Genomic DNA, 22,317 nt, shown 5'->3' on the forward strand with positions numbered 1-22,317 from the left:
TCACACTAAGCAAATCTGGCTAAGCCAGTCCCCCAACGACGTCATCTATTTGACGAAACTTGTCAGCAGTGGCTACGATGCCTCGTCATCAGGCACACTTGCTGACCGGTGGGAGAGTCCAGTGCAGCCACACAGCTTGCTGCTTTTTGGGAGAGCAATTGTATCTGTTTTTATTGCTATATGCAAGTTTTTTAGACCTATTGCCCAATGATTTGTTTAGTGTGATTCCCTTTGCAAGTTTCACTTGTTATTTTTTGAATAAATGTTTTTTATGAGTTACACTATGGGTGTATATGCTTTTTATTTTTCATCCTGCTGATGAATCAACCCTGATTGGATCACGTTTGGCACTTTGGAGTTTCCCTTCATAAGGAGATGTAACATGTGCATTTGACCAAATGCAAATCCTTGGGCAATAGGTCTAAAAAACTTGCATATGGCAATAAAAACAGATACCATTGCTCTCCCAAAAAGCAGCAAGCTGTGTGGCTGCACCGGACTCTCCCGCCAGTCAACAAGTGTGCGTGATGACAAGGCATCATAGCCACGCCAACTAGTTTAGTCAAAGAGATGGCATCGTCGGGGGACTGGCTTAGCTAGATTTGCTTAGTGTGATTCCCTTTGCAAGTTTCACTTGTTATTTTTGATGGGTTACACTATGGGCGTATATGCTTTTTTTTTTTTTCATCCTGCTAATGAACCAACCCTGACTGGATCACGTTTGGCGCTTTCGAGTTTCCCTTCATAAGGAGATGTAACACGTGCATTTGACCATACTATATCATGGTCAACAGGATCCGGAAAGGCTTTAATACTTGGTGTCACCTGGTGGTGGAAGCACTATAAATTGTGATTGTGGGGACACTGTGAATAGTGGACATATAATTTTCCTTTTTAGCCCTTGTGTATGGTCTCTTATTGACACTTTTTATATATTTGGTGTAATTTCCTTATACACATTTTTTACCCAGTTTGATGCCATTATATTGCTTCATTTTTGTGTTTTCACAATATTGAATTCAATTTTTTAGTGCTACTTCATATATTTATCATGAATAATATAAATTATATGCAATGAGAGCAGCAAAGTTTTTTTTTTCATATGCCACCCAGGAGAGTTTAAAACACATTGCTTCAATGAAATAATAAGGGTAGGTTTAAAGACAAAAAGCATCAATCTATGTATATTCAGGACTCATTTACACAAGCATTAACCTGTGAAAACTGATCAGTCACAACCACATGAATTTCATGAGGTTGTGGCGTGGCCCCAATCACTTGAATGCGACAAAGGGAATCATTTTTGCGATGGCGCGCTATGTATTTACATATCAAAGGCTTTCTTTGCTCAACTGCCTGTTTTTACTGAGACACTGTTGTGTCAGCCTGCCAGTCAGCCACCCCTCCAGCAGATGCCGTCTCTGTAAAGTAGGTCATAATTGTACTGTGCCTGAAGATATACTCCTGCATATCTGTGTTAGGGTGCTGCCATCTCCTGGTACAATCTGGCTTAGCTGTATTGTCTTACGCTACACCTGTGCCACTAGGGTCTGTATCAGAACACTGTTGGGAACTGTTCTGGGCCAGAGAGGAGAGTTTATTATTCTGGCTACTGTGTTTGTTAACTGCATGTGTTACTGTGCCTGATATTGCAAGTACTGTAGCACCTGTTGCCATCCATGTTAATATTACTGTCATCAACCGTGTTCTGCAAGCATTCTTCTCATCTACTTGCTACTCTGCAAAATACAATAATGGCTGGCTCTGTATTTGCTGCTCTCTTGTACTGGATACCCTAACTCGCAGCCCACCCATATGTACGTCCTGTACACTGAGCTGCACATGCTCAGCTCAGTGTACAATTTTGATAATGCTGAGATAAATGTACTCCCACGTATGAGCAGAAGTGAAATCATCTCAGCCCCAGCCAATTGAAATTACCCAAGAAGTCAGCGGCTGATGGGGAGCTCCGGGATACGGTAGCACTGGAGAGAAGGTAAGCATAGTTCCGCGTTAACCAAAAACGGAAACATTGGTTTTGAGAAACTTGGCTCTTTAAGGTGTCCATTGCCTTTAGATAACAATGCTAACATTTTGGATATTTAGGAAACAATCCGATATCTATGAGGCAATACATGTAAATCCCAAACAAATGTTCTTTGGAATCAAAATGATTAAGCAAGTTAGGAATCTTTGTCTAATCATTATTGTTCTACTCCATGCTGGGACTTCATGTGTGGAAATCCTTCTACCTCCTCCATTTCCTTAACAAGCGCATCTGTGCAACTGAAGCTCCTATTTAGGCCTGGTTAACACCTATGCAGGTTGCAGTTGATGCATATTCTGGGTGCATTTTGTGTTTTTCAATACACATTTTTGATCCATCAAATTCTATGGAACCCATAGGAAATCATATTAAATGGACTGAAGTGTTTCTGCAAAACTTAAAACGCACTAGAAAATGCATAGGTGTGAACCGGGCCTTAAAGTGACCTTGTTACTAACTCCCTGAAATAAAACTAAAAGCAGCCTGTAAAAGTAGAAAGTAAGTACCTTCTGACATTAAAACTTTGCTCTCTTGCACAACTACGTCCACCACCGTTTACCAACACCTCTGGGTCTGGTGGATACCCAGTCCTCCTCTGGGTGCTATGGTTCAATCATTACAAGACACAGTAGGTACTAGAGTTTAGTGGGAGAAACCACGGCATGGGTAAGTTCACCCCTTCCTACATGCTGTATGCTGAGACATCATAGAGGTGGGCATTATTTCATAATGCAACATATTAATGTGTCTGCTTTGTACAGGAAGCATGCTCAATTGCACACCTCCACCACTGTGAGCAGGCTGCCAGCTCCTGGTCACAAAGCAATAATCGGGAGCTGGTAGGACAGGCCTCTGATCACATGATCACCGTGACAGCCAATCACAGTGATCACTTGATCAGGAAGCAGAGGGAAACACCTCTGGGAAAGGGGGTAAAATAGAGGTTAAAGTACCACCTGAAACATTTACAATCCCAATTCCTAAAAAGTTGGAATGCTGTGTATAATCGACATAAAACAGAATGCAAATATTTGCAAATCTCATAAAGCCATTTTTTAGTCACAGCAGAAAATAGAAAGCATATCAAATTTTGAAACTGCGAAAACGTACCATTTAAAGAAAAACATAAGGCATTTTTTAAATTGATGGCAGCAACATATCTCAAAAAAGTTGGAACAGGGCAACAAAAAGCTGGCAAAGAAGATGGTACTAACAAGGAAGAGCTTGAAGAACATTTTGCAACTAATTAGGTTAATTGGAAATAGGTCAGTAACATTAATGAATATAAAAAGGGGAGAGGGACCTTCCAGGTTGTTATCGGCGCTCGGTTCAAAGGTCTGCATCTCTGATGATGTTGGGTGCATTAGTGCGTATGGAATGGGCAATTTGCATATCTGGAAAGGCACCATCAATGCTGAAAGATATATCCAGGTTTTAGAGCTGCGTATGCTCAGACAAGAATGGGTCAATATCCCTCTACTAAAATTCCAGCAACTGGTCTCCTCAGTTTCCATACAGAGTGTTGTTAAAAGAAGAGGAGATGCATGGTAAGCATGGCCCTGTCTCAACTTTTTTAGGAATTTTACTTTGCCAGCTTTTTGCCAGCTTTTTGTTGGCCTGTGCCAACTTTTTTGAGACGTGCTGCTGCCATCAATTTCAAAGTTACCTCATTTTTTTCTAAGTTCAAACATTTGATATGTTGCTATTTTCTAAATAAAATAAATATAAAATAAGGGTTTATGAGAATGGCATATCTTTGCATGCTGTTTGTATGCAGATTTTACCTAGTGTCGCAACTTTTTTGGAATTGGGGGTTGTAGCACTTGAGTTATACCTACATTCCCTAAGAAACAGCAATTTCTGTCCCAGACATTACAAGACATGAGAAAACATCTCCCAAACCAGTACAAATATTACTATAAAAAAAAACACAACAGAGGATCTATCCCTGAGGCTGGGTTCACACTATAGTGATGTTATACATCAAGTGTTATTCACAACGCACTGCTGTGCAGACCACATGCGATGTCTGTGCGATGCAAATTCAGCCATACAGATTGGCTGAATTTGCATCGCAAATATCAAAGGTTCCTTCGAGATACTACAACCAATACTACTTCAATCAAGCCAACTGCAAGCACTGATCACCATCTCATTCTGAAGTGTATAGTGCCATACTAAAACAAACCTTGGTGCTGCGCTAAATAATATCATATAAAGCAATCAAATAAATGTATAAATAAATGATAACAACTGTTGGAACCTCATTTGTGGAAAGTGTGCTATACTAGCGGTAACATTTGAATTAATAATACTTGTGATATAATCAAATCACTCATCGCGGTGACACATGGATGTGTTCATTTAACTGCACGAAAGGAGAAGGAAGAGTGAGCACCCAGTACAACACGGATTTCGGTGGCAGGGAAGATTATCACAATATTTTTACATAAAATTTGCATAGTGGTGTTTTTAAAAGAAGTATTTGATTATATCACAAGTATTATTAATTCACATGTTACCGCTAGTATAGCACACTTTTCACAACTGAGGTTCCAATAGTTGTTATCATTTATTTATTTCTTTTATTGTTTTATATGATATTATTTAGCGCAGCACTAAGGTTTGTTTTAGTATGAATTTCCATCGCATTCGCACCAAAAGGGTGCAGGATGCTTTTTTGGGTACGCACTGGAATCGGATCCCCTGGGTGAATGAATTCACCCAGGGGATCGCATTCGCATTTGCACCAAAATGGTGCAGGATGCTTTTTTGGGTACACACTGGAATCGGATCTCCTGGGTGTTCACACCCAGGGGATCTGATTTCTTCACCATTTGGCAGCTCACACTGCGATCTGCAAACTGATCTGGGGGTGTCATTAACTTTGTATTGACACCCACAGCGGGTCGCATAGGGCAGTGTGAACCGACTGCGAGAGACATGCAATGCAGGAGCCTGCACTGGAATCGCGCTGGTTCCTGCATCGCAATAGTGTGAATCCAGTCTGAATTGCTGCTTAAAAAATAAAAAATAAATCAAAATCTTTGACTGGAGCTCCAGTTTAATAATTGATGAATATACTGATTTATCATTTTAATATTAAAGCTAAGTTTACCCAATTTAGCTTTAGGATTGCAATGATAAATAAAACTGCCCCACTGATCACTGAGTTAGAGAACCTCAAAACATTATTTTTTTTTCACAAAACCTTTGTGATAAAATATTGGCTATAAATGTAAACTGTTACTGTGCTTCTTTGGAATTTTTTTTGCAGCCGAAAAATGTAAACAAAACTGTTTTTAAAAAGTAAAGATGTACAAAATGAATTGTGCCAAAGGATAACAAAGAACAAAGCTGCTCATCGATGGATCAGAATTCAGCCGGGTCGGCATTTATGGCCATTCCCGCTTTGACTCATCGAAAAAAACAAGGCATCAATGGGCAGCCAACCATCCCTGCTGATCCCCTTCCAGCTAATCTTGAGCTAACCTAAGGAGCATCAACATCTAGATCACTCCGCCTGTAACAGAGCCGGACCTATACAAGAAGCAGCGGCTCTGTCACTGACATCCTAAGTCTCCCGTGGCTCCGCGGGCCGGATTAAAAGGTCCGCCGGGCCATGTACAGCGCAACGGGCCGTAGTTTGCCCATTCTTGATCTAGAGCAGTGGTTCTTAACCTGGGTTCAATCGAACCCCAGGGGTTCGGTGGGTCAGTCTCGAGGGTTCGGCACACCCTCCGCTAGTACAACTTCGCTGTCAGGGACTATTTCTCCAGTTTCGGGCATGTCCTTCCGCTCGCACTCGCAGCTCTCTCTGCCCCTGGCTCACTCTCACTGCTGGCTGTGCAACTCGGCTCCCGGCCGAATCCGATCCAGCCGGAGCCGGCGTCGCCCACTGTGGAGTGGTGGGGGGGGGGGGAGACAGGCCAAGCATGCGGTGCGGAGAGGAAATGTCTGGGGGAGGGACTAACCCATGCAGTGGCCGCCCAGCGCAGTGCAGGAGAGAACCACCAGGCCAGGCAGCCGCAGCAGAAGAAGCCAGCAGGTGAGAGGCCAGAGAGCCAGTGGTGACAGTGGTGCTGCAGCCTGCAGGAGGAAAACCTAGCCTGTGATCGGGAGTCGGGACGCAGGTGAAAAAAAGGTAGGACTGGAGTAGTACTGGCTGTACTAGTCTAGTGACTGACTGTGTGAGAACACTGAGAAGACTATGTAAAGGGGATCTATTTTATGGGAACCTGGCCTGCTGTAAGGGGGGAGATCTAAATGGGGGACGGGATCTCACCTCACCCTGGCCTGCTGTAAGGGGGGATCTATATGGGGGACATGATCCCCCATATAGATCCCCCCTTACAGTAGGCCAGGGTGAGGTGAGGTCCCCCATATAGACCCCCCCTTACAGCAGGCCAGGGTGAGGTTAGGTCACTCTGGGGTCCCCCATATAGAGCCCCCCCCCTACAGCAGGCCAGGGTCCGGACCTCACCTCACCCTGTCCTGCTGTGAGGGGGGAGATCTATATGGGGGACCTGGGATCTATATGGGGGAACCTCACCCTGGCCTGCTGTAAGGTGGGATCTATATGGGGGACCAGGTCCCCCATATAGATCCCCCTTACAGCAGGCCAGGGTGAGGTGAGGTCCCGCCCCCCCAGATAGATCTCCCCCTTACAGCAGGCCCGGGTGAGGTTAGGTCCCGTCCCCCATATAGATCCCCCCCTTACAGCAGGCCAGGGTGAGGTGACATGGGACATGATAATGACATGAGAGTGGCACTTGCCAAGATAAAGCTGTGCATTTCTGAACTGGTCTCTGAAAGACAACAGCAGAAGTCACACTAATTTGCAGTAAATATTCATTATTATGTTTTTGTGTGAAAATCATGTTTTAATGGTTTTGTTCTTTGTTCTTCAGTCCCCGTTCACACTGAGGCGACCTGGTCGCCTCACAGGTCGCCGTAGGTCGCCTTCCATAGGGAAGCTGCGGACCCATTCTAATAGGAGCGACACAAGTCGCTCCGACTTAGAAAAAGGGTCCGGAGCTTCTTTGGGGCGACCCGGAGCGACAGTCATAGACTTCAATGTTATGAAGTCTGTGCCGGCCGCTCCGAGGTCGCGGCGCGCTGCTCGCACCGCGACCTCGGAGGTCGCCCCTGGAAGTCGGATCGCCCCTATGTAAACGGGGCCTAATGGTTTTGTTCATTTTGTGCACCTATGTATAAATATATACCTAAAATAATATATACCTATGTTTTGAATTTGAAAAAAACATATTTTATTTTTTCAATTAAGAAGGGTTCGGTGAATGCGCATATGAAACTGGTGGGGTTCAGTACCTCCAACAAGGTTAAGAACCACTGATCTAGAGGGATCATAGGGATTCTTTCTTTAATATTGGTCAAGATGTAGTCATGTCTACAGAGGACTTATGAAGAAAAATAAGAAAACTAGAACTAGTTATGAACATGTAAAATTCTATACTTGCTTGATTTACCTACATAAAAGATACAGAATGTTTTAAAAGAGCTCTTATTCCTTAACTAGATAAAGGAGTATTCATAATTGGAAAAGCCATATACTACTGATAAAAGAGTAAAATATATTTATTACATATTCAAGACCGCCTACAGAAATTCCAGGAAAAACTGAAGGACAAACTGTTTTCTTGAGAAGAATTACAATTTCTTGTAATTCACAGTACCTTGCACTCTTTTTCTTCTCTTTTTCCTCGGCTGCCTCTTTCTGAGCAGTGTTTAGGCTCTCTGCGTCAGCCAGGTTGTCCACAGCAATGGCCAAGAAGACATTTAGTAGAATATCTGATATGCAAAGGTTTAGGGAAGTAACCCTTTCATGTATAGTCTACTAATCCAAGGGCTTCAATAAACAAAACAAAAATTTGCAATTATAAGCCTAAATATGGATATTTTCAAGTACTTCCATTCAGTAATGAATTATTACTGACTATGCAAACATCCATTGTGAGAATTAACAAATACACATACAGGCTCCTTGAAGACCACCAGTCTTAAACAAAATGTTTCCATAGTTTCAACTGACAAAGCTGTTTAGATTTTCTAAATAATCTAAAAAAAATTTTGAATTTTATATCATCTTCTCAATTTCCTAATGCTTATTGGGGTTATATCGACAATTGTTTTCCAATGTGGTGATCAGAAATTTTGATGGAGCAGGACAGAATTGTTTTTTCCAAAGAACGAAATGTATTCAGGAAAATACATTCATATTGTAATGCACATTTTCTAAACACAAATACTGTTTAATACGTCTGACATTCCATTCAAGTAGCAGGAAATTTGAAGGGCTTTCAAGTAAAATCAATTGACTCCATGAAGATCGAATGCTCTGGCAAACAATTTTGAATATGTGAACAAAATTCTTTTTGCTGTATGGCCAGCCGAAGTTTGTGTTGCTGGGGGAGCTGCAAATGTGCAAATTAGCATATGTCCTACACCTGACATTATGGCCAAAGAACACATTCACTTTACCAGCTGCTGAGACAGACTATCGGGCGATGCAGTGTTGTCAATGAGTCAGCTAATTCATAGATTTCCTTTGTGAGAAGCAGCAATAAAGCACAACCACTGTGTAGTGCTGCAAAGCAGGAAGCAGAGCCTGTGCTCGCAATGAGAAAATATGGCCGCCCTCATGTATATATATATATATATAATATGAAGATAGAAGGGGGGCGCAAAAGGAGGGGGGACTTTCTAAAGGGGTACCGACATTGGACCAATGAAGTCAAAAGTTATGTAAAAGAAATACAGTAAAACCTTGGTTTGAGAGCGCTTTGCAAGACAAGCACATTTTTTAAATAAATTTTGACTTGATATACAAGCGATGTCTTGATATACAAGTAGCGTCATGTCACAACTGAGTATAAAAAAGAAGAGAGGTGCCTCTAAGTGTAGCAATATGGTTACATTTAATGAAGGTTCAATATTTAGCAACTCACATGGTTGATGATTAAAACAGGCACATCTAAGTATGCAGGCATCCGGGGTAAACCTGTCCACATAGACCATCCTTTGCCCAGCCATCTTCATCATCCCTTCCCCGCTGCACTCCATGAGTGATTCAAAGCCTCACTTTCAGATCACTCTACTGCAGGCTATTCTTCCTGGTCACGATTGCAGACTGACAGAGGTGAGAGTCTGTGGTTTAGAAGATGGTCTATGTGGACAGCTTTACCCTGGATGCCTGCATACTTAGGTGTGCCTGTGAGTTGCTAAATGTTGAACCTTCATTAAATGTAACCATATTGCTACACTTAGAGGCGCCTCTCATCTTTCTTATATTCTGTAGCTCTGCTAGATTTTGCTTCTAATCCCCTTGGGAAGGCTGCATATTGTGGATGGACATTTTATGGTTACACAACCTATCACATTGCTATAATCTTTTTATATAGACTATAAACTGAAGGACTTGTGTAACGAATCATCTGAGTTTCCATTATTTCTTATGGGGAAATTTGCTTTGATATAAAAGCGTGCTTTGGATTACCAGCATGTTTCCAGAACGAATTATGCTCGCAATCCAAGGTTTTACTGTATTTTATTGAGACATATATATAAAATGTATACTGTATTTCCAAACAATAGAAGGCAGTATTACAGTAATCAATTAAAAACATATAGGTGCAAGCCAAATCATAGCAAACCATGTATCGATCAGTAAATATCGTATCTTACCTTTACTGATCGATACATGGTTTGCTATGATTTGGCTTGCACCTATATGTTTTTAATTGATTACTGTAATACTGTCTTCTATTGTTTGGAAATACAGTATATATTTTATATATATGTCTCAATAAAATATTTCTTTTACATAACTTTTGACTTTATTGGTCCAATGACGGTACCCCTTTAGAAAGTTTCCCCTCCTTTTGCTCCCCCCTTGTCCTTTCTATCTCCATTTATACATACTGAGACGTGGGTGCCCTTTCTTTTCTTTATACCTCTATTTTGAGTCTGTCTCTCTCTTTCATATATATATAATATTACAAACAAATAAAAACATTATCACACACTAATGGGAATATTTAAGTCAAGCTAATTATTACTGCACTTATCTGAAAAATATTGAAACAATCATACATTTTAGCCAATCTTTAATCAGTTTCTAGGAGCTACCATATATTTCAGATTTTTGCATCATGGTACAGATGTATAAACTGGTAATCTAGTCAGTTATTAGAAACATCAGTCCCTAAGTTTGCCCCATATGGCTAAAACTCTTTGGTATCCGACAGTTTTGGGTGCACTGATGCCTGATCCCCCTCTTCACACTGTGGTTCCTTCTGCTTTTGGGAGAGGAATGTTTTCCCATTCTCGCCTGAGCATACGCCTGCAGTGGCTGCGGTGCTTGCCAAGCCCTTAATGTCTGGGCAAAGTATGCGCTCCATTTCGGAGAATCGAATCCAGAAGATCCTGCCATTTGGCAGCTCCTGAAAGACTTTCTGAGAACCTTGATTTTCTCAGTGGATGCCCTGGAAGACTTCAGAAAGCAACATTTACAGGTGGGCACCATGTCTGTGAACATAAGAAGGATCCTTTACCTTAAGTGCTTGTTTGGACCATCCTTGGATGTCTTTATCCAGAAGATGACACGCTCTTGCCCCTTAATAATGAGGCGTTTCATTTTGGGATCTACTCCAGAAAAAGGATTTTACAGGTAAACCGAAAGAATCCCAACTTGTTTTGCAGGGTAGCCAATTTTTAAATATCTTGAAATTAACAACTTACTATTTTTTAAAAGCATCAAGAAAAAAACACACCTAAGTTGGTAGGCTTTTGTGATAAGCGGCTACTCCCAACAAAATAGTGAAAGGAGGGTCTTACTGCCCAAGGACTTGTATGCAGTATGTATGCATACCTCCCATCCATCCCAAAGTCCCTAAGACTATCCTAGGCTTTCAACAAAATCCCAGCATACTGTGGATCTGGACTGTTTCCCACAATCCTGCTGATTGTCATGTTGGTAGCTGATGCAGGTCCAGTGTAGTTAGACTGACACTATGTGCAATGACTGCAAACTTTGTCAGCTGTCTGCGCCCATTTCTCTGGAATCTGCCAATCAATCATTGCAGCACGCCACAGCCAATCAGCACAGTTAGTTGGGGGGGGAGATAAAGGCCAGTGACAGGCAAGAAAAGCTACTCTTTCATCCTGGGTCTGTTCGCCAGGAGATGCAGCTGGACAGGCCGGCAGGTTGGTGCTAAAACCCTAAGACATTCTCAAGGTCTAAAGCTGGGAGGTATGATGTATGTTTTGGCAGATTGCTATTGCTCAAACTTGACGGGCTACTAACAAATACCTTTCAATACACATGACCATCTATGTAGATGTGTAAGAACCATACACTGATGTTTCAGAATACAGTTGGAAAAATCAGTTCAGAAAGAAGTCACTGTGAGTGTTAGGAAGGATACAGTTACCACAGATAAACAGTATGATAAAGTATACACAGACAATCATTCCTGAAGATGCTGGTCCCCCATAGGCACTAATACCATCATACATAACTGCATTCCAGTCTTCCCCCGTTAGTATCTAGAAAGACATAATCATAGGTAATTATAACATGATCAATGTAAAATTATTATAAAAAAAACAAATATTACAATCAACAATATTTTGCTTAAAGACTATATCGAAGGATATAAAATATTTAATTACCTAATTCATGTATGCTAATTCTAGCCAAGAAATGCCCCTGTGTAGGATGCCGATGGATGTGTGCCACTGTATGGACTATATGTTTAATATAAAGGGATGATGGGACTCCTTCATTAAAGGACCAATATCCCAGGAGGTCACTATTTGTTTCTGCTGTCTGGTAGAGCTGTCTAAATCTTAGGACTGGACAGACACAAACACAAAGCCCTTCGCAGGTAAAACAGCTTCTTATATGTATTTAAACATTGTATTTTGCTGCTTGCCTGGAGTTTAGCTTTAAAGTGAAACAATAAAGTTTTAAGGAAGTTTTAAGGAAAATTTCTTTTAAAAATAATTTTTTCCCTGTTAGAGCCACTTGGTTAATGCTTTCTTCTGGGTCAACTTCAAGATTGTAGTTGGTTGATCTCAAAAGACTTGTGACTATATTTTACTTTTTTTTAAACATTCTTTATTTCAGAAAGGGTTGCATCACAAAAGTCAATAGAAATATATTATTCAAGTCATGGTCACTCGAAAGAACTGAATAAAGATTACATTAACATGTTAAGGTCCTAAAGGCATGACCTTTAGTACCAACTTTCAACAATATCAGAGGGAAATTTGTACATGTATAGCAAACGGTTTTATCAAAGAGGTAGGTAAGGTTGGGGATCAAATGTTGCGATGTCACCTACATTTTTTTAAATCTGGAATGTGGAAAATCCTTCAAAGTAATAGAGAAAGGGGGGTGAGGGGGAGGGTAAACACAGGGTCTCCCAGGAAAGCATGGCATTCAGCTCGGGGGGGGGGGGGGGGAGGCTCAGCTCGCCAACTGGGTAATGGGAAGAAGAAAAAAAAAGGAAGGCGGGGGGGGCGAGGAGGAAGAAGGAAAAAAAAAGGGGGGACAACAGTTGAGTGGCAGCCATATACGCCTATGGTCAAAACATGTAAAAACCCGTCCCATTGGGCCGTTCGCCTCCAACCCTACGTAACAAGACAGAGAAGCAAGTGGACCCCCGTGCAACATGAGGAAGGGTTAGGCACTGGTTGTAGTTTGAGGAGTATTTAAAGTCAGTCCAATAAAACCATATTTTATTCACAACCAAGGTTTTGTCCCTAATTTGTGACTATATCTTAAAAGACAGATAAATACAGTAATTATGACTATTCACTGCCTATTTACTGCATGAAGGACAGAAGCAGAAGAGAAACCTGAGGCATAAATGTTTCCCTGTTGCCCCTACAAAGTACCACCTGTGACAATGTTTACTTGCTTTTTGGCTGGCATGCTCACCATATGGCTCTTATCAGGAGTGATATATCCTACAAAGTATATAACAAGTGATATTACCTTTATAGTACATTACAGATGAATTATCCCTTACCTGGTCTTATAAACTCTACAAGCCAATACGGGTGTTGACAAGAGTTATTCTTACTCTGTATGCGCGCTTTGTTTGTGTTTATAGCTAATTAACTCTATGATCTTTCATCCTTTGTGCAATCCACCTGAATTCAAGCCATTGTGGTGGTTGAAAGAATGAGAGCAGGCTAAATAAAGTCAAGCTTTGTTTCACGAAATAGACATCTCACATAACACAAAAATAAAATTACAAGTGAGACAATCGAGAGTTACGGATCTAAAAAAAAAAGACCAGGAATAGTAATGTGGCTATAAAAAGAAAGCTATTCCGTGTTTGCTCTTTTCAGAGTCACCAAATGGCTCTAAAAATACATAACTATGCATGTGTATATTTAACATTAAGCACTGAATTACTGGTAAGAGAATACGTTTTCTATGCTGTTATCCTGAATAAAACAACGGCATTCTCTAAGAATAGAAGATAATTGGAAAAAAAATCATAAGCTATTCAAGAAGTGATCGTTGTATTCCTACAAAAGAAGGAATAGATATAAAAGGACAAAGAACTGATGTAGTCAGGAGGCTACATCTAAAAAATATATATTCAGACTGATTTATGAAGGCAAGGTAATGAGGTGTCACCCATAGCAGCCAATATCATTTGAGTTTTATATCTTGAACCAAAAAAAAAAAAAAAACATTTTTGAGGTGGAGAGGGTGGGGAAGAGAACAGGAAAGTTTAGAACTTCTGTGAGTTTTTTTGCGATCTTTGTCACCACTAGGGACATTTCCCCTTACTTCCTGTCCTGTTGACATGGGCTCGAAGGACAGGAAGTGATGGTAAATTTAGGAGAAACAGCAACAAAAACACTTATTTTAACAGAGTGGGAAGGGTTAGGTTTTAATTGATGTTTTTGTCTTGTTGTCCTGCTGAAACTTCAGTTGCTACCAAGCAAGAAAGACTTGGACCTTGAATCAAAAAGCTAAGATTTTTCTATCCTTTGAAGAACATCTACAAATATAAATTGTGCCTCAGCAGTACCCTGGCAAATGTGTTCTTTTTGTACTGAATTTCTTCTGAACAACAGCAATTGACTTCCTGGCATGTGAGTATGCCTGGGCACCTCTGCAGGCCAATAGCAGTACATCTGTAGTGTGAGATCCACTATGGCACCAATGCCTTTGCCTAGAGGGAAATTTGATGTCACTTTCTTCCTAAGGGCTTGCTGGAGAGAAAGCTGTAGTTGACAGCCTGCAGTGCAAGGATCTACCTTCTGCATCATTAGTGGACCCATTCTGTGGATTTGTGCTACTTCTTGAATTTTCCCCTAGCTTTAGTCAGTCATCAAATCAGCATTTAGCAGAGGGAAAGTTTTAAGATAAGGAAGGAAAGCCCTGCTACTCTATCATGATAACCACTTTTACACAGAAACCCTGTGACAGAAGTTAAATAAGACATAAAAAATCAGCTTTGGGAAAAAGATCAGCTGAGGGGAACCTACAGGCAAAAATGGTGACTACGCATTTGTTTTCTGCTTGCCTTTTTGGGACAGAGTTTAAACAGTACAGGTTATAAAAAAAAAAAAAGTTTTGCTGGAGTTGGACTCTTATTTTTCAATGTTCTGTCCCGCACAATTCTGCACCGAGAACTGTGTATTGATTTGCTCATCTCTATTTTAAAACCGTGCAAAATACCTCCAAATTTATCATGGAAAATGTGAAAAATATAAAGCATATCTAATAATAATTATAAAGATGAACCTAACCAAAAAAACATATAATATGTGAACTGTTCTAATCCTCACAAATGTGTAATTCTGTCCAGCCAGCTGTGTGGTTCACAAATCTTAGGCACACTGCTTAGCCAGGTGAATGATCTGTTTCGCTGGTGCAGCTAAACAATGCATCCTGGTCACCTAATTTCCCCCAGTCTGCTTACTGATCAATACAGTGACCTTGTCATGTCTGTGCTCTCAAATTGTATAAGCATGCTCCTTGTGTTATAAGGTGAACTGTGTAATATAATAAAGCCCAAGTGGTGCACAAAGCATGTACTTAATGCCTGAGCTCTGGTTTGCAAGGGGCACACAGGAAGCTAATACAAAAACAGATTCCAGGTACATACTGTAAACTGTGTTTAAAAAGTCATTAACTTTTTATAATTGCCCGAAGTTCAGCATTAATGCTTTGTTAGTAGAAAGCAATATGTTTAGAGGTTATATAATGTCATTTTAATAATATTATAATAGCAAAGAGACACCCCATTAATTGATGGTTGTTACCTGAAATACAGTCAAAAGAGACTGAGGAAAGTTATCAAAGGTGCTTCTTTTCGTCTGTGTCTCATCAAAGTTAAACTTGCCACCAAAGAGCTGCATCCCCAGCAACGAGAAGATGATGATGAAGAGGAACAACAGGAGTAACAAGGAAGCAATTGATTTCATGGAATTTAATAAGGATGCTACAAGATTGCTGAGTGAAGCCCAGTGTCTGAAAAGAAACAGCAAACACATTACCATAAGGAACGTTAATCCTTCCTCCTCTTCCTCCCTTAGACTGGAATGTATGTGAGCTTATACATAATAACGTATTTGTGTACATGGAGAGAGGAACATGCTGTGTTAAAGGGGCTCAAATAATTATATATATATACAGTGGGTACGGAAAGAATTCAGACCCCCTTAAATTTTTCACTCTTTGTTATATTGCAGCCATTTACTAAAATCATTTAAGTTCATTCTTCTTCCTCATGAATGTACACATAGCACCCCATACTGACAGAAAAACACAGAATTGTTGACATTGTTGCAGATTTATTAAAAAAGAAAAACTGAAATATTACATGGTCCTAAGTATTCAGACCCTTTGCTCAGTATTTAGTAGAAGCCCCCTTTTGATCAAATACAGCCAGGAGTCTTTTTGGGAAAGATGCAACAAGTCTTTCACACCTGGATTTGGGGATCCTCTGCCATTCCTCCTTGCAGATCCTCTCCAGTTCTGTCAGGTTGGATGGTAGATGTTGGTGGACAGCCATTTTTAGGTCTCTCCAGAGATGCTCAATTGGGTTTAAGTCAGGGCTCTGGCTGGGCATATTCAAGAACAGTCACGGAGTTGTTGTGAAGCCACTCCTTCGTTATTTTAGCTGTGTGCTTAGGGTCATTGTCTTGTTGGAAGGTAAACCTTCGGCCCAGTCTGAGGTCCAGAGCACTCTGGAGAAGGTTTTTGTCCAGGATATCCCTGTACTTGGCCGCATTCATCTTTCCCTCGATTGCAACCAGTCGTCCTGTCCCTGCAGCTAAAAAACACACCCACAGCATGATGCTGCCACCACCATGCTTCACTGTTGGGACTGTATTGGACAGGTGATGAGCAGTGCCTGGTTTTCTCCACACATACCGCTTAGAATTAAGGCCAAAAAGTTCTATTTTGGTCTCATCAGACCAGAGAATCTTATTTCTCACCATCTTGGAGTCCTTCAGGTGTTTTTTAGCAAACTCCATGCGGGCTTTCATGTGTCTTACACTGAGGAGAGGCTTCCGTCGGGCCACTCTGCCATAAAGCCCCGACTGGTGGAGGGCTGCAGTGATGGTTGACTTTCTACAACTTTCTCCCATCTCCTGACTGCATCTCTGGAGCTCAGCCACAGTGATCTTTGGGTTCTTCTTTACCTCTCTCACCAAGGCTCTTCTCCCCCGATAGCTCAGTTTGGCCGGACGGCCAGCTCTAGGAAGGGTTCTGGTCGTCCCAAACGTCTTCCATTTGAGGATTATGGAGGCCACTGTGCTCTTAGGAACCTTAAGTGCAGCAGAAATATTTTTTTAACCTTGGCCAGATCTGTGCCTTGCCACAATTCTGTCTCTGAGCTCTTCAGGCAGTTCCTTTGACCTCATGATTCTCATTTGCTCTGACATGCATTGTGATCTGGAAGGTCTTATATAGACAGGTGTGTGGCTTTCCTAATCAAGTCCAATCAGTATAATCAAACACAGCTGGACTCAAATGAAGGTGTAGAACCATCTCAAGGATGATCAGAAGAAATGGAAAGCACCTGAGTTAAATATATGAGTGTCACAGCAAAGGGTCTGAATACTTAGGACCATGTGATATTTCAGTTTTTCTTTTTTAATAAATCTGCAACAATGTCAACAATTCTGTGTTTTTCTGTCAGTATGGGGTGCTATGTGTACATTCATGAGGAAGAAGAATGAACTTAAATGATTTTAGCAAATGGCTGCAATATAACAAAGAGTGAAAAATTTAAGGGGGTCTGAATACTTTCCGTACCCACTGTGTATATATATATATATATCTACACAGTGCCTTGCAAAAGTATTCGGCCCCCATTGAACTTTGCAACCTTTTGCCACATTTCAGGCTTCAAACATAAAGATATAAAACTGTAATTGTTTGTGAAGAATCAACAACACGTGGGACACAATCATGAAGTGGAATGAAATTTATTGGATATTTCAAACTTTTTTAACAAATAAAAAACTGAAAAATTGGGCATGCAAAATTATTCAGCCCCCTTAAGTTAATACTTTGTAGCGCCACCTTTTGCTGCGATTACAGCTGTAAGTCGCTTGGGGTATGTCTCTATCAGTTTTGCACATCGAGAGACTGAAATGTTTGCCCATTCCTCCTTGCAAAACAGCTTGAGCTCAGTGAGGTTGGATGGAGAACGTTTGGGAACAGCAGTTTTCAGTTCTTTTCACAGATTCTCGATTGGATTCAGGTCTGGACTTTGACTTGGCCATTCTAACACCTGGATATGTTTATTTGTGAACCATTCCATTGTAGATTTTGCTTTATGTTTTGGATCATTGTCTTGTTGGAAGACAAATCTCCGTCCCAGTCTCAGGTCTTTTGTAGACTCCATCAGGTTTTCTTCCAGAATGGTCTTGTATTTGGCGCCATCCATCTTCCCATCAATTTTAACCATCTTCCCTGTCCCTGCTGAAGAAAAGCAGGCCCAAACCATGATGCTGCCACCACCATGTTTGACAGTGGGGATGGTGTGTTCAGGGTGATGAGCTGTGTTGCTTTTACGCCAAACATAACGTTTTGCATTGTTGCCAAAAAGTTTGATTTTGGTTTCATCTGACCAGAGCACCTTCTTCCACATGTTTGGTGTGTTTCCCAGGTGGCTTGAGGCAAACTTTAAACGACACTTTTTATGGATATCTTTAAGAAATGGCTTTCTTCTTGCCACTCTTCCATAAAGGCCAGATTTGTGCAGTATACGACTGATTGTTGTCCTATGGACTCTCCCACCTCAGCTGTAGATCTCTGCAGTTCATCCAGAGTGATCATGGGCCTCTTGGCTGCATCTCTAATTAGTATTCTCCTTGTATGAGCTGAAAGTTTAGAGGGATGGCCAGGTCTTCGTAGATTTGCAGTGGTCTGATACTCCTTCCATTTCAATATTATCGCTTGCACAGTGCTCCTTGGGATGTTTAAAGCTTGGGAAATCTTTTTGTATCCAAATGTGACTTTAAACTTCTCCACAACAGTATCTCGGACCTGCCTGGTGTGTTCCTTGTTCTTCATGATGCTCTCTATTCTTTAAACGGACCTCAGGTGGATTCTATTTATCCTCATTAGTCATTTAGTTCAACATTGGATCATTCAGAGATCCTCACTGAACTTCTGGAGAGAGTTTGCTGCACTGAAAGTAAAGGGGCTAAATAATTTTGCACGCCCAATTTTTCAGTTTTTTTATTTGTTAACAAAGTTTGAAATATCCAATAAATTTCGTTCCACTTCATGATTGTGTCCCACTTGTTGTTGATTCTTCACAAAAAAATTACAGTTTTATATCTTTATGTTTGAAGCCTGAAATGTGGCAAAAGGTAGAAAAGTTCAAGGGGGCCGAATACTTTCGCAAGGCACTGTATATGTGTATATATATATATATATATATATATATATATACACACACACACACACAGTATCTCACAAAAGTGAGTACACCCCTCACATTTTTGTAAATATTTTATTATATCTTTTCATGTGACAACACTGAAGAAAAGACACTTAGCTACAGTATAAAGTAGTGAGTGTACAGCTTGTATAACAGTGTAAATTTGCTGTCCCCTCAAAATAACTCAACACACAGCCATTAATGTCTAAACCACTGGCAACAAAAGTGAGTACACCCCTAAGTGAAAATGTCCAAAAAGGGCCCAATTAGCCATTTTCCCTCCCCCGGTGTCATGTGACTCGTTAGTGTTACAAGGTCTCAGGTGTGAATGGGGAGCAGGTGTGCTAAATTTGGTGTTATCACTCTCACTGTCTCATACTGGTCACTGGAAGTTCAACATGGCACCTCATGGCAAAGAACTCTCTGAGGATCTGATAAAAATAATTGTTGCTCTACATAAAGATAGCCTAGACTATAAGAAAATTGCCAAGACCCTGAAAATGAGCTGCAGCACAGTGGCCAAGACCATACAGCAGTTTAACAGGACAGGTCCCACTGAGAACAAACCTTGTCATGTGCTCAGCATCATATCCAGAGGTTGTCTTTTGGAAATAGACATATACCGTAAGTGCTGTCAGCATTGCTGCAGAGGTTGAAGGGGTGGGGGGTCAGCCTGTCAGTGCTCAGACCATACGCCGCACACTGCAACAAATTAGTCCGCATGGCTGTCGTCCCAGAAGGAAAGCCTCTTCTAAAGATGATGCACAAGAAAGCCCGCAGTTTGCTGAAGACATGCAGACTAAGGACATGGATTACTGGAACCATGTCCTCTGGTCTGATGAGACCAAGATAAACTTATTTGGTTCAGGTAGTGTCAAGTGTCTGTGGCGGCAACCAAGTGAGGAGTACAAGGATAAGTGTGTCATGCCTACAGTCAAGCATGGTGATGAGAGTGTCATGGTCTGGAGCTGCATGAGTGCTGCCAGCACTGGGGAGCTACAGTTCATTGAGGGAACCATGAATGCCGACATGTACTGTGACATACTAAGGCAGAGAATGATCCCCTCCCTTTAGAGACTGTGCTGCAGGGCAGTATTCCAACATGATAACGACCCTAAACACATCTCTAAGACAACCACTGCCTTGCTAAAGAAGCTGAGGGTGAAGGTGATGGACTGGCCAAGCATGTCCCTAGACCTAAACCCTACTGAGCATCTGTGGGACATCCTCAAATGGAAGGTGGAGGAGCGCAAGGTCTCAAACATCCACCAGCTCCGTGATGTCATCATGGAGGAGTGGAAGAGGACTCCAGTGGCAACCTGTGAAGCTCTGGTGAACTCCATGCTCAAGAGTATTAAGACAATGCTGGAAAATAATGGTGGCCACACAAAATATTGACACTTTGGGCTCAATTTGAACATTTTAACTTAGGGGTGTACCCACTTTTGTTGCTAGTGGTTTAGACATTAATGGCTGTGTGTTGAGTTATTTTGAGGGCACAGCAAATTTACACTGTTATACAAGCTGTACACTCACTACTTTACATTGTAGCAAAGTGTCATTTCTTCAGTGTTGTCACATGAAAAGATATAATAAAAATATTTACAAAAATTTGAGGGGCGTACTCTCTTTTGTGGGATAATGTATATACAAACACACACACACTAAATTTTCAAAAGTATTGGGACACCTACTTTTACACGTGCATGAATTTTAATGGCATCCCAGTCTTAATCTGTGGGGTTTAATATTGAGTTGGCCCACTCTTTGCAGCTATAACAGCTTAAATACTTCTAGGAAGGCTTTCCACAAGGTTTAGGAGTGTGTCTATGGGGATGCTTGACCATTCTTTCAGAAGCACATTTGTGAGGTCAGGCACTGTTGGACGAGAAGGCCTGGCTAGCAGTCTCTGCTCTAATTCATCCCAAAGGTGTTCTATTGGGTTGAGGTCAGGCCAGTCAAGTTCCTCCACCCCAAAATCGCTAATCTATGTCTTTTTTTTGCTGAAGAGACATAGCATATTTCTTCTGCAATAAAGAGCCTACCTTCTAGCGATTTTTTTTTTTTTTTCACTTTCGTTGAGCTAAAGAAAACAACACCAAAGACCTGCATTTGCAGGTCGTACTTATCAGGTTACCTGGTGACTTTAAAAATCCTCAGAAGTCGGACACATCGAAAGACAGATATTCCAAGAGGGGACATAATCTCCAGCTCCACTAAGATGGTTTCAGTTATGCCTCCACACACCACGAAGCAGTCAAATCGGTTAAAGAGGGAGACAAAGTATGCCTGAAGCCCAAGACTGTACATCTTTACCAACATCTCACAGGTGAAACAGGCCAGTAGGACCTTGTTCGCTATATCTGGAAAACAGGCATTTGGTAAGAATAATACAGAATTTTATCACTATACAGTAAATGTAATGCATGCAATTTTTTTCTGATATCAGAATTTAGCAAATGTCATCTATCTGGCTGTGGAAGTGCTGATGATGTGTGTATTATAGCTGCACAAGATTACAAATCCTTTCGAAGGTGAAACAATACAGATATATGTATTTCTACTGTGTCACTACTAGCAGTACCTTAGACTCCATTCACACCACCGCGACTTGTCAGGCGACTGGTCAGCCTGACAAGTCGCGGTCCATTGTGTGGTACGGGAACCGTTCTAATAGGAGCGACTCAAGTCGCTCCGACTTAGAAAAAGGGTCCTGTATTACTTCAGGGCGACATCGGAGCGACTTGCATAGACATTCATTAAATGAAGTCGCGCTGAAGTTGCGGTGCACGCGACTTCACAGGTCGCCCCCGAAGTCGTGCCGCGTTATTTTCATGATATCAATTCAGTGTGTCCTTATTTATTCAATCAGCTTTAAAGTATATGTATCAATAAAATCTCATGTAAGCTTTAACATGTTTTATCATTTCAAAACTAAATTTTCGAAATGTATAATATCGGTGGCTTTAATTTAAACAATACCCGGTCTTCCCACCTTGGACACGATTTTAGGATTCTCAAATCCCTGACCCCCCCCCCCCCCTCCCAAATATCAGTCCTTCCCACTCTGGACACGAATTTAGATGTGGACCCTTAAGAAATGAATCTCTATGTTCTTCAGTAATCTCACTCCCTCTGCATCTAGGCTGGCCAATCAAATTAAATCTAGATGGACACTGGATGTGGGCAATGTGGAAGATGGAGACTGGGAAGAAATATTAGACACCTGTAATCTAGTTTCCTCTAAGAACTCTGATCATCTTATACAGCTATATATTCCTCATTGAGCTTACGTGAGCCCTACACATGTTG

General features: G+C 41.2%; 1 protein-coding gene across 17 annotated transcripts in view; it reads right to left on the reverse strand.

Moving 5' to 3' along the window:
- The window catches only part of CACNA1D (calcium voltage-gated channel subunit alpha1 D), a 537,366-nt gene that overhangs the window by 178,513 nt on the left and 336,536 nt on the right, over nucleotides 1–22,317 (reverse strand). For all 17 annotated transcript variants that reach the window (XR_014225629.1, XM_082266515.1, XM_082266513.1 and 14 more), the window contains exons 13-16: nucleotides 21,143–21,368; nucleotides 15,365–15,572; nucleotides 11,494–11,614; nucleotides 7,744–7,858 (exon numbers count right to left, since the gene is read on the reverse strand). Coding sequence is in view for 16 of the 17 variants with exons in the window: in XM_082266515.1 (XP_082122641.1) it covers nucleotides 7,744–7,858; nucleotides 11,494–11,614; nucleotides 15,365–15,572; nucleotides 21,143–21,368 (670 nt within the window). In the remaining variant the exon portion in view is untranslated. The remainder of the gene's footprint in view (nucleotides 1–7,743; nucleotides 7,859–11,493; nucleotides 11,615–15,364; nucleotides 15,573–21,142; nucleotides 21,369–22,317) is intronic.

The sequence above is a fragment of the Pelophylax lessonae genome, assembly GCF_965119305.1.
Source record: "Pelophylax lessonae genome assembly, chromosome: 8".
Lineage (NCBI taxonomy): Eukaryota > Metazoa > Chordata > Amphibia > Anura > Ranidae > Pelophylax > Pelophylax lessonae.